At 31.3% G+C, this 19,671-nt stretch overlaps 1 protein-coding gene across 1 annotated transcript in view; it reads left to right on the forward strand.

The window, feature by feature from the left end:
* The window catches only part of LOC129809592 (potassium voltage-gated channel protein eag), a 99,154-nt gene that overhangs the window by 38,488 nt on the left and 40,995 nt on the right, over positions 1-19,671 (forward strand). Inside the window, exon 3 of the mRNA XM_055859544.1 lies at positions 3,676-3,788. Within this exon, the coding sequence (XP_055715519.1) occupies positions 3,676-3,788 (113 nt within the window). The remainder of the gene's footprint in view (positions 1-3,675; positions 3,789-19,671) is intronic.

Consider the following 19,671-nt stretch of genomic DNA (forward strand, 5'->3'; position numbering starts at 1 on the left):
GGCGCGGACGGTCGCAATGGCTTATGCCATAGAAGTTCCCCGAACAGTTCTGTCGGTCTGGTAGTCATTCCGGACAGGTGTACAGATCTGTTGGAAAGTGGGTAAGCTGCAATAGAGAGAAACGTGGAAGGTCGTAGCGTCCAATGTAGAAGATATTCCCTAATATAATACTGGTGTGACAATAAGATCAGACATGTAGGATGCATTACACTGATTTGTAAGGAACATGTTGATTGTCGCATCGTTAGAAATCAACCCTACTGACTACTGGAGTCGATTTATAAATGAGTTCCTGAAGCCAGTGGAAGTCATATTAGGGGTAATGGAATTTGGAGGTAGTGCTGAGGCCATGATGCTTATATCCTTTTGGCACCGACTACACCGAGGACGGTGAGTCGTCGGATGGCCGAATTGTAGTCGAGATTTTCCACCTGATAGCGAAATAGAGCCCGGCTGGTGGATTCCCTTCCCTGTTCGCGGGAAATTCATATTTCCCGCCTCTCGCTCCAAGCAAGGCCTTTTACTGGCGGTATAGTTCTGTTGCCCGCCGTGTGGGGAATTGGCTGACAGGCGACACTGTGAGTCAGTCGGTAACATGGCCTGGAAGAGTACGGATGGGGGCACAGAGCTGGGTCGCTGCCAGGCAATTGGCCGCGATAAGCCTTGGTCTCCCTAAGGAATCTTTCAGGGCAAAAGCCCGGCTACAGAAGTAAAATTCAATCTCCTTAAAGTGGTTAGTTTTGTATGAAATATTATTAGAAAATATTACATGTTCAAAAGTGTTTTGATCCATAACAAACTATAATGAAGATAACTCTACTTCACTGTATAGTACTAGGACTAGGTATGTTTGTGCCAGTTCTTAAGTATTCGTCTAAAACGTGGGTCCTCAGCAAACAGAATTGCCAAACTCTTGGCTGCGTTTGAGAAGTGGATTCTACTCCGGATTCATAGCCCCGTATGTTAGAAGAGACAGTTCCTGAGCCTATGTGGAATATGAGTGCTACCGAGAAGTAACTGTCGTCGTCGTCAAGCAAATAAGCCTCAGGTGCTGGTGGGCTAATCATGTGGTTAGCAAGGATGAGGACTACCCAAGCTGGAATGTGTTTAGGGGCAGACTCTAAGCTTCAAGGAAACAAGGCCGACCCAGTCCTTGATAGGCTGATGACGTAGATTAAGACACCAGCTCATTATGTTGTTGTGGGTGAAATCTAGATTTAGGTCAGATATTTACTTTCACTTAAATCGATTAAACCATTCTCGTGAAAAGAAATCAAAGCTGTGAATTTTCAAAAAGATATCGTTAAATTTCCAAAGAGTCAGACCAAAGAGGCAAACTTTAAATCATCTAACCATACCTACAAAATGGGTTTAACCTAATATCTGGCCGGAGATTAGACCAGCTCCTAAACATTTTTACCCATTCTCCTTTGACGTATGGTCGCAAACTATTTTTATTCGTCTTTAGAGGAAATAGTGCTTTTTTAGGTTAGAAATTTTTGGGAACTTTTTTTTTTTGAAAAGAAAGCCTCTCTCTTGGTTTTGAAAAGGTTAACTGGAGACACACACTAAGTGGGTACGGGATCAGTCTTCGGACTTGGTGTAGTTTTTTACCCCAAGTGTTAATTTTTATAAATAAGATTCAATATAATATATAATATAATAAGATTCATATTTAAATATACCCCCTCGTTAACAAAGAAAAATGGAAAATAAGTTCTGAAAATAGCCAACTGCCAATAGGTTATGACACCAGTTCTTAAAGTGTCAGTAGGTGTTCCATCGACTCTAACCCGTTAAAGATTTATTCGGAAGTAGTGGAGTATTTAAATTCTATATTAATCTATAGAGGGAGGTGGGGCTACATTGAGCTATTTTTTCTCATATTTCTTAAGGAAACAGAACCTTAACGTAAATATACTTTAGGGCCAATCCATCTCAAGACGACCATAGGGGTACCCTTCATGGTCTTAGATGTTTCTGAATTTTACATATGTTAAAGTACACGATAAAATAATATACCCCTATTTTTTTTTTCCTCCGAAAAAAATTCCTGGCCGGAGATACATGGCGTCAAAGATGGCGCCTCACGCTTCATTCCTCAATTGCGATTTTTAGCAAATATTTTAAAATGCTCTATTTCGGGAACGGGTTAAGATTTCTTCTTACTCTTTTTTTATTTGAAAGATAATTTTATACTCTTTAAAACGATATACTTGATTTTGCATTATCTGCTTAAGTTTTTTTGTAACGGTATTTTAAAAATTTTTTGAAAAAAATTAAAAATTAATTTTTCTCAAAAACCCCATTCTCAAAAATTTTGATTTTTTTACTGTTGATCAGTAACATTGAGTACTACATTCCCTGAAAAGGCGAGCTTCCACTTTTGCACTTACTTTTTTTTAAAAATATTTGAAAAATTACCATATTTTCAAAATAAAAAATAATCAGCTAAACTCAAAATTTTGAATTCAACTTTTCAGGGAATATAGTACTCCACAATACTTATAAACAGCCAAAAAATCAAAATTTTTCGAAATCAAGTTTTTGAAAAAAAATTTTTTTTTGAGTTTTAGATAAAAATGTCTTTTATTGACAAAAATAAGCCTTTAAATCATATTAAACACATGTACTAATTATGTTTTTTTGTTTTCTTTTAATTTTTCAAAAAAAAAAATTGGAAATTTTTTTGGATTATTTTTGAAAAAATTAAAAAAAAAATTTTTTTGAAATTCCGTTTAAAAAAAAATCTACATATTGACACATGTGTCAAATGTATCTTAAAGTTTGATTTTTGTCAATAAAAGACATTTTTATTTAAAACTCAAAAAAAAATTTTTTTCAGAAACTTGATTTCGAAAAATTTTGATTTTTTGGCTGTTTATAAGTATTGTGGAGTACTATATTCCCTGAAAAGTTGAATTCAAAATTTTGAGTTTAGCTGATTATTTTTTATTTTGAAAATATGGTAATTTTTCAAATATTTTTAAAAAAAAGTAAGTGCAAAAGTGGAAGCTCGCCTTTTCAGGGAATGTAGTACTCAATGTTACTGATCAACAGTAAAAAAATCAAAATTTTTGAGAATGGGGTTTTTGAGAAAAATTAATTTTTAATTTTTTTCAAAAAATTTTTAAAATACCGTTACAAAAAAACTTAAGCAGATAATGCAAAATCAAGTATATCGTTTTAAAGAGTATAAAATTATCTTTCAAATAAAAAAAGAGTAAGAAGAAATCTCAACCCGTTCCCGAAATAGAGCATTTTAAAATATTTGCTAAAAATCGCAATTGAGGAATGAAGCGCGAGGCGCCATCTTTGACGCCATGTATCTCCGGCCAGGAATTTTTTTCGGACGAAAAAAAAATAGGGGTATATTATTTTATCGTGTACTTTAACATATGTAAAATTCAAAAACATCTAAGACCATGACCCCTCGATTTGCGACTTTTTCGGTCGTTTTGAGATGGATTGGCCCTTTAGCTTTATAAAAAAATGTGAATTTTAATTTCATTCTTAGCTTCCTTTAAAAATATGTGAAAAAAATGAGTTTTCAATGTAGACCCACTTCTCTCTACATCTTGAGGATTAAGTTTACTTTGGCTGCTCTTTTGTTTGGAATGTTTCTGTTCGTTATCAGATTGCTAATTTTATATTAATTTTAAATACAATTTTCAGCTGTGGTTTCATGTATGGTGAACTAACGGATAAAGAGACTGTGGCACGACTGGAGTATTCACTGGAGAATCAACAGCACGACCAGTTTGAGGTGTTACTGTATAAGAAAAACAGTGAGTATTATCTTTACTAAATGTTGAGAAAATCTGTGCACAGGACTATCATTAGCTTCAGAGTTATTAATTAAAAGTTCACCAGGGCTGGCATGAATTTCTGATAAATATACACTGTGGCAGGTGCTGAAGTGAACAATTTGTCAAAATAACGATAGTGAATAATTCTACAATTACCTGACGTACAAATTGTAAAACAAGTTATTTATAATGCGATATAGCAACATACTAATATAGAACTGAAGTGACTTTGCAATTATTAATTTATCACTAAATGTGCAACATGGTAGATTGTTTGTCTTACTTGGCTTTGTGCCAAATTGTTATGGCAAATATGGATGAAATCTTTCACCACTTAAATTCCAACAATTTGAATTTTTAAAACACATCAAACACTCATTTAGGCATAGTAAATAATTAAGTTTTGCTTTTACATCAATTCTTAGATAAAGATATATAGGAGACCTAAGTTAAATATGCAGTAGGGGAGACTGGGGTAAAAAGTCACAAATTGAAAATTTGAAAATTCAATATCTTCCAAGACAAAATTTTTTTTCCATAAATGGCCTCTACCTATAGACCTTCTTTAAAGTCGTAAGTTTTGTAGAATTAGAACAAGGAATTCAGAAAAAAAATATTGAAATTTTTAGACCTATTTTTTTTAATGTTTTCCTTACAACAGATATTAATTTTGACCTACTTATTTTCAAAAATTAATGCACTGGTGAATATTTCCTAAATGATTTGGATTCTTTGAATACGATGCCGCTATTCGTTTTAGCATTTCACAAAAAATATTTTCTCCAGAAATCGTTTTATTAAAAGTGACCACTTGGGGTAAAAAGTAACAAAAGGTATGGAGCAAAAAGTAACAAAGACCGAAGCAATTTCTGATGTCTCACGGCGAGAAGAAACGTCATTTCCGCGTCTCGCCGCTTTTTGATTGCATTGGTCAAGCGATTAGCAGTCTCTTGTGTGTGTTTTTTTCTAAAATAGCTTGAAAAGTGCTTTTTTCGTTCAGATAGAGAAAACTGTGTTTTAAAAAGGTGTAGAGGAATAAATTTCTTATGAAAATATGTACCTAGCTATTTTTTTTAATTTATGAAAGTTCGTAATAAAGCAAATCAAAATATGATAATATCTCATACCTGGTACTATTTGCCCCAGCATTTTTGAAAATGGTCACAGTATTACAGCTCGATAAATGTATTTACTTACAAAATAGAGGAAAATTATTTTCACAAAGTTGTAGAGCAGTAAATTTCGTATAAAACTGCACTAATTAGAAATTTCTGGGGCACTAGGGTAGCTTGTAAAAAATAAAATATCCGTTTTGTTACTTTTTGCCCCAGTCTCCCCTATTAAAGCTAAAGACATCGCTACTAATTTTCAAGGTTTAAAAGGGTCTTGTAAATTCCTCCAAAATTAAAACATTTGAAAAAGCATTTTGAATTCAAAATAAATTCAATAATTTAATTTCAATTAATTTCAATAATTTTAATTTTAGAGTAAGTTAGAATCAAAATTTTTAAATTTGATTTAAAGATTGGAAAAATTGGATCCATAAGGTTTATTTTAGAGAGGATTGATTGTCGTTTATGGCAAACGATTTATGGTACCGTTTTCTTAAGAAAATCAAAGATTGACCTCTAAATGCCCCTACACTCTATTAAGCTGCCATTTTGGAAAATGTAAAAGTTTCTCAATTTTTTGGTTCGTGAACTATTATAGGTATTTTTTGATATATTTTTCTGATGAAAAACAGGACATTTTCCTTCCCCTAGCTTTTAAAATATGGCTGCGATGAGTCACATTGAAAAACATAAGAAAAATTTAATTATTATGAAGCTTGGGCTGTGTGTAAAGCATGGGAACTATCCTGGACTAAATAGAAATTGCAAAATTTAAAGTTTATATATTAACGTTCAAAAATGATAGTAGTGAACGGTGAAGCAATTTGACACACTTTAAGTTTTATTAAAGACCTATTTACTAAATGTTTATGAACTATATTCAATATGATCAAGATAATTAAATTAAACTAGTTTTCCTCGGTTACTGACAATATATGAAAATATGCAACACATTTTCCATAGGGTGAACTGGGACTATTTTCAGCTGAGAGGCTACATTGATATACGATTTTTTCGCATACTTTTAAAGAAATTTTGGTCTTTATTTGATTTAGTTCCACAATTGTTTTGTAGAACTTAAAGCCCAGTTTCCTTTAAAAATATGCAAAAAAAAGTATAAATCTAGCTTTAAAGTTGCTTAAAGTAACCCTACAGATCCCTATATCGATTTATTATGCCAAAATTTTATATTTTCGAAAGTCATATTTGCGTGAAACTGCTCCACTCTCCTTTGTGAAATCTCATGTTATTTGGATAGTCCATCTTAAAGAGAAAGACGTCGGGCATGGATCTATTTTCGTAAAAGAATGAACATCATAACCGTTTTCCGTTTCTTTATACCAACACGAAGGAAGAGAGAAAGTAAATTTACTATCTCTAACGTATTCGTGTGTATTGGATTCACGAACATCTCCTACCGCTTATTTTCACTTTTCCCTTTTGATATAGTCTCTTCTTTTCATGTTCATATGGAGTCTCTATCTCTTTTAAGTACAATACCTCCAGGGTTGTTTGGCCATAATAGTATACAAATATTTATGATAGGTTTCAACACTATATTCCCACCCTTGTATACCTTTCAACCTTTGCACATACGTATACGTATAAACTATCATTGGGAGAGACAGGGTTGACAAGTCTGCTCTATGAAATCCCAATATGATGTGCAAACTCTTTTATTGATTTATCCTACCTGTTTTTGTGAATTGGTCTTTCAACAAGTATTGCCATTGAAAGCTTTGATTTCAAATTGTTGCAAAAAATTAATGAGCTTTAGAATAATACAAAAAGTTATCTTATGATAAACGGTACCGGAAGTCGCAATGTCTTACCGATTAGTTTTCTGGACCGGTAACAAGGCCGACGAAAAAATGGACAAAATCTGATCCTTTAACATGTTCCGAGTCTAACACTTCTTGTTTTTGCTTGATGAATTATAAACATTCACATATTTCTTTAGAGACTTCAAGAAAAAAAATGAGAAAATGAGTATGACATACCAAAAGCAATATATGCAAACACCTATATGCTATACATGTATTTATTTATCAAATGTGCTTACCTGTTCTGTCTCCCAATATTATTATTATTCTCGAGTAGACACTTCATCTTCTTAAAATTCAGAAGATGAAACACCACAAAATTATGAGGTTTTGCTAATTTCGGTCGGAGTATTCAAACCCTGATGGCAGTTCATAGAAAATACGTTAGATCTTTCACTAAAACACTTTCTATATAGTAAGCTCACTACATATATGTTTTTCCAATGTGGGTCAAATGTATGGTAGCTAAGAAGGGGTTAAAATGTGAATACCCAAACCCTTAGGATTACTGAAAATTTATATTAATTGTACGATGGTTTCTGCTTAGAATACATTTCGCGCATTGGAAATTACAGGGGACAAATTCAATTTTAGCAAGTTTTTAGGAGACATTATCAAAGATTCACTTTAAAGCTCTTTATTTTTTTCTATTTGGTTAAGCTTTATTCTAAATATTGAAAATTTTATTGGTATACTTTAAAAAAAATGCGTTGATTTTCTGTAAAATACATGAAGATAAGAATAAGATAAGAAAGATAAAGAATTAACTGGTTAAAAAAATAGCAGCTATAGATTGTTTTTAAAACGATTTTGGAATTTTACTGTATTTAGAATGAGAGTTTTATAAATTTTAAGGTAATAGGGGGAAGTATGGCACCTTTGAAAGTGGGGCACCTTTGAAATTGGGATTTTTCACCTATTTTTTTTAAATAAAATTGAGCCTTATCGTTATATAATTTAGGTGCATAAACAGTTTGAGACGCTAAATTACGTTACCATATAGCTCAGTTCCACTTAAACATAGAAGAAGAATCTCAATTTTAAAGGTGCCCCAATTCCCCCTATAAATTAATAAATTTCTTTATTAAAAACATTTTCCAAAATCTGACTGCACTTCGGGGGTGACTTTGTAGACTTGCTTTTTGTAAGCTTTTTTATAATTCAAGCATTTAAGGATAGTAAAGGCCATAAGGGCATTTAAGGATGTGTTGACACGGTGGCAGCCAAAATCCCGAAAGCCAAAATCCCGAAAGCCAAAATCCCGAACGCCAAAATCCCGAAAACGGCCAAAATCCCGAAAGCCAAAATCCCGAATTTTTAAATCCTGAAAGAGATGAAACTATATGAAGGAAAATGTTTAGATTAATTTTCTAAGACACAGAAGATTTCCCTTTGCCTCCTGCAAGCGCGGGTACAATCGTGAGAGTAGCTGTGACACTTTTAAGAATTCGGGATTTTGATCCATTCGGGATTTTGGCTTTCGGGATTTTGGCGTTCGGGATTTTGGCTTACGGGATTTTGGCGTTCGGGATTTTGACCGGGACCCGTGTTGACAACCATCCTTAAGTACTAGAATTAAAGAAAAGTTTATGAAAAGAAGGAGTGCAATATCGTTCCTGTAGCGCAGTCATCCACATCTACAGTACTCTTTTTAATTACGTCTTATATTAGTTCTAAGTAAAGTTCTCTACACTTTGGAAGCAAATTTTGTCAAAAATTGTCTTTTTGATGATTTTTCACATTCCCCGATACTAGGACAGGAAACTTTCTAAAAAAAACAATTTTTGACAAAATTGCTAGGGACCTGTGCTTCGAATTAATAGCGCAAGTTAATATAAAATTTAGTGATTTGTATTATCTGAAAGATTATCAAATATCTTTTCTAAGTACACAAAAAAACGCAAAAAAGAAAATGAGTTAGTTCCCTGTAATTTTCAAAGAACGATTTAAATTAGCGCTTAAAATAGTCACAGAACTATTTATGAAACTCTGAAAATGTCTGTTTGCTACATGCATTATAAAATAATTTTAGCAACATGGACAATTACAGCCTTATTTCCGAGACTTCAGTTTTTAGTAAAATTATTATACCAAGATGTAATAAAATTTAATTGCATTTTGTAATGAATTGATTCAAAAGTAACATTAAAAGATGGATGGGGGTAAAAAGTTATCACTAAATAGTGATCTCTCATTTATTAATTTGCTGAGTCTTCTTCCTATATCTATCCATTATCTCACACCCACAAAGCAATTTATTATGGTTTTCAACCCTTTAACCCCTTGCTGAAATTCCCTTTTGGTAAACGCAAAAGTGTGCAAAGGTCACAAGTCATTCGCAATAACGAATTTCACCTCTAACCCAATTTCCTCAATCTGGCATTGGGTGCTGGAAGATAGGGTTGAAGGAAGCATGAATGAAAATGGGAATTTAAATATTTCCTGCTAATAAAGCCACTATCGAGTAGAACCATCCTCTTCATTCCGAATTCATTAAATTTTGCACATTGACACCAAATATACACTGTTAGCGATGAAAAATACTTCCTTTCTCACTCTAGCCACTGTATATTTATGCCAACACCTGACTCTATAACCCTTTTGTACCTCTTCAACTGCTCCATGCATTGCAAAAAACTCAATTTCCGCCTGGTGAGTTGGCAATTTTGGACGATAACGATTCCATGCACAGTTTTTATTAATCCTTAACCTATCTCTGCATAGAAAAATCTTTGGGAATGTTTACAAGAATTGTTTCAATGCATTTCAAATTGGGCATGTGACCTCCTCAAACTCAACTGTACATAAAATATGAGATTATCTCATTCACATTGAGGCAGTTTTGGTCAATTAAAGATTAACCTTTTCATTGGAACAACAGAGAAACAGAAACCGGCTTTCATGCATAATATAAGAACTTCGCAAGACAATTGAACTGCAGATGACATTTTGTAGGTTCAAAGTACCTTGTTGAATTACTTCCTCTTAACTCATAGCAGATTTATCACCAACTAAGACTAAATGTTTTTTATCAGTAAAAATTAGATTTAGTTTAGGGATGGCAAATAAAATAATTGTAAAAATATTTAATAATTGATGTTTATAATGTTTATTGATGTTTATAATTTTGATATTCATTTTGACTTTTGAGACACAAATCTTTTGAAAGTATAGTGTGGTAGCGTAGGAACGTAAAGAAGCCACAATAATTAATTTATAAATTTAATACTGATTAGATTTGATTTTTTGTTACTCAAAATTATTTATTTATGCGTCTGCCCTCACTTCCCAGATAGAGAAAATTTCATAAAATTAAAATTTTTATACATATCTTCCTTAAATATATTGCTTATTTCTATACCTCCTGATCCTTAAGACAAATTAAATTTGGATTTTGTTTTTAATGGCTCCGGCACACCTTTTAGATCAAGATAATTTCATGAAATCAAAATTCACTATCCCTTTCATACTTAAACGTTTCGCATAAGTTTCTCTTACCCTTTCGCTCTCAAAATTAGATCGAACTAAATTGTCTTTGGTGTGATGCTTAAAAGAAGAAGAAGAGTGCGAAAGATTGGGATGAACTTATGCAAAAAGTTTGGGAATGAAAGGGGACTGAATTCCGATTTTATGAAATTTTCTTGGTCTAATAGGTGTGCTGGAGCCATAATGACATCGGTATAATTTCATGAAATCAAAATTCGTTTCCCTTTCTTTTCAAATTATTTTGATAAGTCTATTCCACTCTTTCAGTCTCAAAATTCGACCGAACTAAATTTAATTTGGTGTTCAAATAAGAAGAAGAGTACGAAAGAGTAGGATAGATATATGTATGTAAATCAAAATAGCCATAATGGGGCTTCGGAACACCTTTTAGATCAGGAAAATTTCATAAAATCGAAATTCACATCTCTCTCTTTCTTAAAAATTTAGTATATGTCTGTCCTACTCTTTTGCACTCTTCTTCTTTTGAAAGAGACGCGAATTTTGATATGGAATTTTACCTATGTGCCAGAGTCATAAAGACTAACAGTGTGATAGAATAGAAAATTTAATTGTAATAATAATTTCTTAAAAAATAGCACTATAAAAATTACGAGTACTTCAAAATTTTATTGAATTGTAATATTTATAAAGGAAATTTGATAATAGTAACAGATTGAGCTTTATTTTACCCTAATTAAGGTCATAATTTTAATAAATTTAAATATTTTGGCAAAAGTGGATATAAGGGATGCCACTACCTTATTTTTGCTTTTCACAAAAGCTAATTAGAATTGTTATCAGCTGTAGTGTGAATAATCGACATGATAAAATGTCTTTCAGTTATGGTTTCGCTGAAATTTACGTGAAATGCATATGACAATAAATTTTATTATAAAATGTGAACTCTTTTATGTCGTATAATGATGCTTGTTTTTATATTAGATTAATTATGGGAAGGTTTATCAACATTTGCATAAAATTAAGGCATAAAATGAACTGTTATCTTTCTAGGCTGACCACTGTTCCAACTTTAATTTTCAATTTGTCCTAAATTTTGCAATTGAAATTAAATTCTAGTGTGGAATGGGTCAACGTCAATAAATCAACATTTGTAATACGTGGTTTCATCTGAGATATTGCCTCATTTGTAGGTTATAATAGAAGCAATAAATAATCATATTTTAAGGAAAATGAAATATGACAGAATCATACTAAAATGGGTCATGTAAGAGTCATTTTTGTATTTTTTTTACGTATGCAACAGTTTTAATTTGATCTGGCAAATAAGTTAACTAAAAAGATATCTCAGTTTTCTAATTGAATTGGCAGACAGATAGAAATTCTTGAAAGTTTTGTTCCAATTTCATTTAGAAAAGCCAATATAACTTAAGTGTCCCTATACACATTTGAGCATATGTCATCAAATAATTTTTTAAAAAAATTTTGAGGAAAAAATTTCAAGTTTTGAGTTTTTTTTGAAGAAATATATATCCTGCTTTTGGGATTGAACTTTTTAAATAAAAATTTGTTGCAATGACCTACTACACTAAAAAGAATACACAAACGAATTAAATTCTGGTAATTTCAAGGGAAGATTTTAGAAAAATTCCTTCAAAACTGATTTGGATTCCATAAAAACAAGATCCTTCTTTCATCGGATATATGTGAAATTTTCCACGAAATTTCACTTAATACTATTCCAGGGAACTTCCACAAATATTTTTTTTTTACTTTTTCAGCAGTTAAACAACAAATTTTTATGAAAAACAATCTCAAATAATGATGATTTCCTTCCAAAAATTCTAGCACAAATGGATTTGATGTTGCTCCAATGTGTACAGGTTAATTTTTGAATTAAGATATTTGAAGCAATATACCTCGAATTGGACAAGATATTTGAAGAAATTGCGCTTTTTGCACTTACATGATAGACATTTTTTTAAGAATACTTTTTGAAGCTAGTTTTTGACAGATTTTTCCCATAATGTGTACCGAGCTTTCAGCGTAAATTTGCTATTTTTCTTGTCACCGAAAGAATCTTATTCTGTCTTATATGCACAACAAATTAACGATATAAAAACAGCATAAGATTAATATCTAGATTCTAAGAAAGCTTTAGTTTTTGTGCCATAAAAATTCACTGAGTTTTTTTGGTATACATGAGACTTGTGCAGAAAAAGACAGAAGAAGATTGTGGAATTAGAATATTAAACCAAGAAGTGAGAAAATAGGACTATGTTTGATGAAGGAAAAAAAAACATATAGAAAAAGTTTACGCATCCTGAAATATACGGAAATTCAATGAACCAAGTCTGAAAATCAATTATGTATGAAAATTGAGATGGAGGGAAACTTCTCCCAGAATTACAGTAATTCATTTCACATATATTCGTACTGAGGGGGAAAGTGACATAATTAGAACGGAATAATTCAATTTTGATATGTCGTATTCATTTATCAAAATCTCTTTGTATCATTTACAAGGTTTCTATACAGAAAAAAAGTAAATATTGTTTTCTGCATAAATTATTCTTATATTGATTTCATTAGTCAAAACCTATAATAATAATTCTTGATTTTACCATATTTTTGCCATTCTGTTAAACATAGTTGGAAAATAGGGGAAACTTGGCACCACCAAACATGGGGTAACACCGAACAGTGATTTTTGTATATAAACTACTTGGACTATGACGACCATTTCTTCAGTGGACAAGCATCCCTATAGGGGAAAGCGCGCTACCTTCGGACGACTGAAGCTTCGCACAATTCATTTTTTTTCAATGTGTTTTAAATTAATTTGGCCCATCACTGAGGAAAAAAGGGGGTGTGACTAATTATTTTTCTTTGTAACTTTAACACTTTTTAGGTGTAAAAATATATCAACATTTTTTAATGTTAATTTTACACATTTTTAAGTCTTAAATTAACATGAAAAAGGGTAACTTTAACCCATAATACACCTAAAAAGCATAATACTTACACCGATTGCTGATCAGTAATGCAGGGTAAAATTAACAATTCCGGAATGTTATTTTAACTTTTTCGGATTTATCTCAGTCAGTGATTGTTATATTATATTTTAATAGCTGATCCAATGCCTTAAATTTCCAGAAAAGAACTGTAAGTAAAATCCATTGAGAACATAGGAAAAAAATGAGTTGTTCGAAGCTTGAGTCGTTCGAAGGTAGCGTGTTTCCCCCACTATCTATGAATTCATACAAATGTCGTCCTATGTAGTTTAATGTCCAATTTAAAAATCGCAGTGTTCGGTGCTACCCCATGTTCAATGATGCCCCAGTTTCCCCTTGAAAGATTATAGATTTTGCATAATGAAGATTGAAATATTTAAAAGCAATTATTTAATATTTATATTACAAAGTGAATTAAATGAAAAATCTTAAATATCAGTTACAATCTAAATTTATAATTTCAATTTCAATTTTGTGAAATGAACATTTTTAAATTTGGTGTACTTGTGCGGAATAATGATCTAATGGCTAGTTTTATAATAGTTCAAATTTTAATAATATCGCACTGTGGATACTTTTGTGGCATTGATGATTTGGGTGCACTTAAATAGAACAATAGAAGCACTCCAAAAATGATCACAAAAAATACAACCTGAGATGAGAAGGGATTTTCCATCGTTTTCATCCCGGAGTAGATTGAAACCGACGCTAAGACGGCGATGGCGGCATGGAGGGTGGGTCAAAAAAGAAATAGAGAGATAATAATAAATAAATAATACATAATAAAAAATTTAATTTTACAGTAGAGTCTCGCTATAGGCCATCGCTCTATAGTCCACAATTTATTGATCGTTGATTTCAAAACACTGATTTTAAGTTAGGTTATGTTTTTTAGTATGCGACATATGCATAATTATTTTAATATTTTTGGCAAACTTTATTAAGTATTTGTGATAATTGTGATCCACAATGAAGAGAGCAAGGACAAGTACGACAATCGCAAAGAAAGTGGAAGCCGTCGAGAAATTTCAATACTAAAAATCGTTGATAATTTTAAAAAATTACATGGACTATAGTGCGACCCAAGTGTCAAATTTGAAACCAAATATGGACTATAGCGAGACTCTACTGTAGTTTTTTGTATATTTAAATATTTAAAACACATATGAAAATAAAATACATATTTACTTACCGTAGATGCGGGTGATTTTGCACTTCTGCTTTTTGTAAGCTTTTCTTTAATTCAAGCATTTCAAAAGGGTCTAAGAACCATAAGGTTACACAGGGATGGTCTAAAAACACTTCTTAAGTCCCAGAATTAAAGAAAACTTTACGAAAAGCAGGGGCGCAAAGTCACTCCCGCCCCAAGTGAAAAGTCACGCACGTATACGGTAAATTATTTATTTATGAAGTGTCAGTAATACACTTATAGTGGGTAAAAAGGTAATATTTTTTAAGACATTTTATCTCACGCTCCACGTTGTTATCCCACTTAAATGTAAATAATTATGTTCTTAAAGTAAAACCGCATTCTTAAAGTAATATAAAATTCTTTATGTTGCTGTTCTCACTTGAAGAGGAATAGAAGTATTTAGTATAATGTCTTATTCCCAGCCGTTGACGGTAGACCGAGTGGATGATAGTGAGACCACACAGAAATGAAATATTATGTTGCTATTATAATGCACTTTATTTTAATTTTTAAGTCCGACACCAATTAGAACAAGAGACTTAGTTTAGGAACGATGCAAGAGAAGGTGTGATTATGCAATACGAAAAGAGTAATTTGACAAGACTACGAAAACATAGACTTAGTTAGGTGCTGCCATCTAATTCTAAATTAATATTTTCTAATAATATAATACTATAATTGTGACAATTACTAAATTAATTAAATAAAATAAAAAAAAATAAAATTATAAATCAATAATACCTAGGGGGAAGTAGGACACCTTTGAAATTGGGATTTTTCAACTATTTTGAAATAAAATTAAGCCTTATCGTGATGTATTCTAGGTGTACAAACAGATTGAGAAGCTAAATTACATCATGATATGGTTCAGTTCCACTTAAACATAGACGAAAAATCCCAATTTTAAAGGTGCTCCACTTCCCCCTGATAATAAATAAAAATAAAAATAATTATTAATAATATTTTTCAATTTTATTAAATTTCAAAATTGAGGAGAAAATCAAAAATTCTCAAAACGCTTTTAAAATAAACACAATGCAATATAACTAAAGAATTTTTGTAACATTAGTTGATCATTTTAAATGTTCAAAATACATAGATAGGTGGAGGGAGGTAGGGTTATTTTGATCTGTGTGACTGCATTGATATATGATTTTTTCCGATATTTCTAAGGGAAACTGGGCCTTATAATTATTTTGTATAGTTCCACAATTGTTATGTAGAACTAAATTAATTTACGTTCAAGCTCAAATTCCTTTAGAAATATGAGAAAAATATATATCAATGTAGTCCTAGGGCTCAAAATAGCTTCACCTCCATTATAATTAAAATAATATACGCGGTAGGTAAATTAGGTCTGAGAACTTAGAGCATAAATGGTATGTTTTTTTAAACTTATTTTTTATTTTTGATGTTGACGTACATTTCCATAAAAGAATCTATTACTTCAAATTTTTTTTAACTAAAATAACGTTGTTGGTTTTATTTTTGATTTTGGTTGACGAAAAAATAAAAAAAGTAAAGGATAGTGATTTAACAGCAATAAGAACATTTTTTTTTGAAAAATCTTCAGCATAATTGCAATGAGTTTCTTTCCAAATTCAAATTATTTGTACCTTTAAAAGGTTCATTCTTCTGGTTTCATCATAATGATTTAAACATAAATCATAAATTCTAAAGATATTGGGAACATTTTTGGGAAATTTTCCAATGAGTTAAATTTAGTAAAAATATTTTAAAATTAATTCCTGTTTATGTTACACAGTTTCAAGCACCAAACATCCAACATCAAAAACCACGATTAATAGTAAGTACACAACTATTGTAATAAAAGGCTGTTGAATTCTTTAGACATCCTTGCTCTTCTATTAGTTGAATTCATGTTCCAAGAATGCGCCTGTTTTTGAAACTTTTAGACCGTATTCTTCATTAAGCTGCCAGTCAAATTTACAATAACTTCTGTATATATATATAAAATATTTTTCTGATGAAAGAATTTCTCAACATTTCTACGTAGTTCATTTAAAATAATTTCATTTATCTCATCATAATTATGAATACCATATGTTGAGTCAAGTAAAATTGTTTTGTAGTTTTGTTAATAATTTTGAGGTATATTATTTCATTTTGTATCTGCTCATTTTGTATTTAAATTAAAGCTCAAATGCGTTTGCTGCTTGAAACTTTTCAAACTATTTTTATCATAACTACAGTTTGAAATTCCTAATTGTAGAATACTTAATTATATTTTCTTTTGACTAGTTTTATTTACAAAATAGATAATAAAATTTTCCCTTGAATAATAATGCAATTAACTATTTTTCTTGTGAAAAGAACATTCTTAAGTACAAACATACTCAAGTGGTAGAGAATTTTTTTCTTATGTTTCTTTAACATTGGATTTATATGGGGGAATTCTTGATTTTTTGAACTTACAAGAGATCTTACAAGTTTTGTGTGTGTTGTGTGCTGAACAATGTGAAACTTAAATATTGCAAGTAAACAATGAAAAGAAAGAGATTGAAAAGAAGATGCATTAGAGGATGAATTTTTCATAAAGAGAATTCCTAAATTGAAGATTGAAAATAATAAGTCTGATATTTCCTTTTTCTTATCAAGAATAGCACAGTACTCAGGCAAAATTTTCTCTTTCATTGAGAACATCCCCTCAATTTAGGCGGGAAAATGGGAAAATAAAGAAAAAAAGGCATCGTAAGAGAAAACATCTAAGTTTTCAGGTTTCGTTGACTCCCCCAAAACAAATGTGAAAGTTTATTCGAGAAGATTGGTTCTAAAGTGGTGCTCGATGCTTTATTAAATATTGATTTGCTAGTCACTTTGAAATAGGGTGGAGGGTTGGTTTCAAATAAAAAAAAATAAAGCGTGTAATACTCAGGATCAAAAATCCACCAGCTGTCTGTCAAATTAGTTTATCACTGTGACTTTTTCGTGAGCTTTCAAATTCTCAAGTCGAGAGTGGTTTGATGTGTCTGTCAGTTGGTGGTGGATTCTTCAACATCAGTTTTTTTTATTGTTTACCTAACTCCGACATAGGTCGTTGAATAATTCTCAAAAACACCTGTTCGTTGCACCAAAATTTCGTTCAAGAAGGTTGGCAATATTTTTTTTCTTTTATTAAAAATAGAATGAAATAATTTAATTTAATGTTATATTGGAAAATTTAAAAAAAATGTTCCGGTAAAACATTAATGGCTCAATTAATAGTACCATAGTTAATTTGTTTAGCATTACTTTTACAATGAATGGTGTAGATTTATTAGTTGATTTGTATTTAGGCATTTTATACTTCAATTTCAAATATCCTTATAAATTATATTACAGCTGGTAATTAGCTAAATCTAGGCAATGAAATTTAATAAATAATTTCGAAAATTTTCAGTTAGTAATGTTCACAAAGACCACAGGAAACCCGTTTTAATCTAATGCCAAAAATATATTTAAGAAATTTAGTTTCAGAAAAAAAATCAAACTTAATTAATAAAATATTAAATTTTTAATTAATATAAAAATTGGACTGATTAAAAAATAGAATTTGAGATAGGTGCAGGAACATAAAATATACTTTTTTATTTTCTTTTGCCGAAACTTGAATCCTATTTCAGTGTTCATAAAGTTTTAGATTGAGCACAGATTAAATTTCACTTTTTGCTGACCGAATTTAATTTATTGCTATTCATATGCACATAGTCTTTATATACTAGGTATCTTCAGTAAAAAAAAAACAAGCAAAGATTGTGTTTGTACAGGTTTTGATTAATTAAACGAACGATATTTGTTCGCGATTTGTTAAACCTATGAAAAAATAACTTATGGAAAATTGAAAATAATTTAAGCTGCATTCGCGGAAGAAAACAGAGCTTTCACACGGAGGGGACAGGTTGACAGTATAAATGAAATCTTTTAAATTCATCATTCAAAGAAATACGTAAAATTTTCATTTCTCCATTGAAATGTAGTCCTACAATTCTATCGAAACAGAACTAGAGAAAATTGGTAGAAAAAAAATGTAAATTAAGAAGATAGTGCATGAAGGTTTTCATTCGTTTTTAGCCAATTAACAATTAGGAATTTGAATTATTGAAATATTGTTGAATTACTGCTCAATCTCCACGGAGAGAGCAGTATATATAATCCCTAGATTTTTTTACCCCCCAAATTTCCACCTTCCACCCCCCGGAGACCACTTTTGTTTGTCAAAAAAATCTTCGCGTTTCAGACGATTTCTGAGAAACGTCGTGACACTGTTTGTCTATCTGTCTGTAAGACTGTCGCCAGCTCTAGAGGCCAAACGGTTAGAGATAGCGACTTAGGACTTTCTTGGGATCCAAAGGATTGTTAACATGCCCCTCATTTTCCCGCTACCCCTCTCCTTCCCCTCCAAAACCATGTTTTTGGGATCGTTGAAAAGGTCTTGGTATTTCCTATAAAACTGAACCGGTTCCAATTGGTTCTGAACCGGTAATGAACCGGTTCATTGCCGATAACTAATTTTTATCCTAAAATTAGTTTTATTTTCTTTTAAAATAATTTTGGAGAGTCATTTAAATGAGTTATGAATCGGTTCAAATCGGTTGAGAACCGGTAAATGATGCGAAAATACTTTATAGCTATAGAATTTAAATCTCGAGTTTGAGCATTTCGCAAAGTCTGGGATGCTTTGCCACCCTTTTTTTTGTAAATATATTATTAAACTCAGTTTATGTCGTTAATGCAGAGGTGAGCAAGAATCGTATGAAATCGAGTAAACGTCAAAATTAGTTTTTCCAGGTAGCGTTTTGACCACTGACGGACAATTTTTATTTGACGTTTGTTTGGTTTCAAACGGTTTTTGCTCACCTCTGCTTTAATGTTTTAATGGCTCTGGTACACCTTTTAGATCAGGAAAATTTCATGAAGTCGAAATTTGGATCCCTTTCTTTCTCACATGTTTTGCATATGTCTTTCTCATTCTTTCGCATTTTTCTTCTTCTTTTAAACATCACTTCAAATTCAATTTAGCTCAATCGAATTTGGTACGCGAAAGAATGAGATAGTCATATGCAAAACATGTGAGAAGGAAAGGATTTCGAATTTCAACTTCATGAAATTTTCCTGATCAAAAAGGTGTGCCGGAGTCATAAGAAATGGTAAGAAAAACTGCTCAGTATATTGTTTAATTGGTTACTAATGGTTCCGGTACACCTCTGAGATCAGGAAAATTTCACGAAGTCGAAATTCGAATCTCTTTCTGTTTCACAAGGTTTGCGTGTATCTATC

The sequence above is a fragment of the Phlebotomus papatasi genome, chromosome 1 (genome assembly GCF_024763615.1).
Source record: "Phlebotomus papatasi isolate M1 chromosome 1, Ppap_2.1, whole genome shotgun sequence".
NCBI lineage: Eukaryota > Metazoa > Arthropoda > Insecta > Diptera > Psychodidae > Phlebotomus > Phlebotomus papatasi.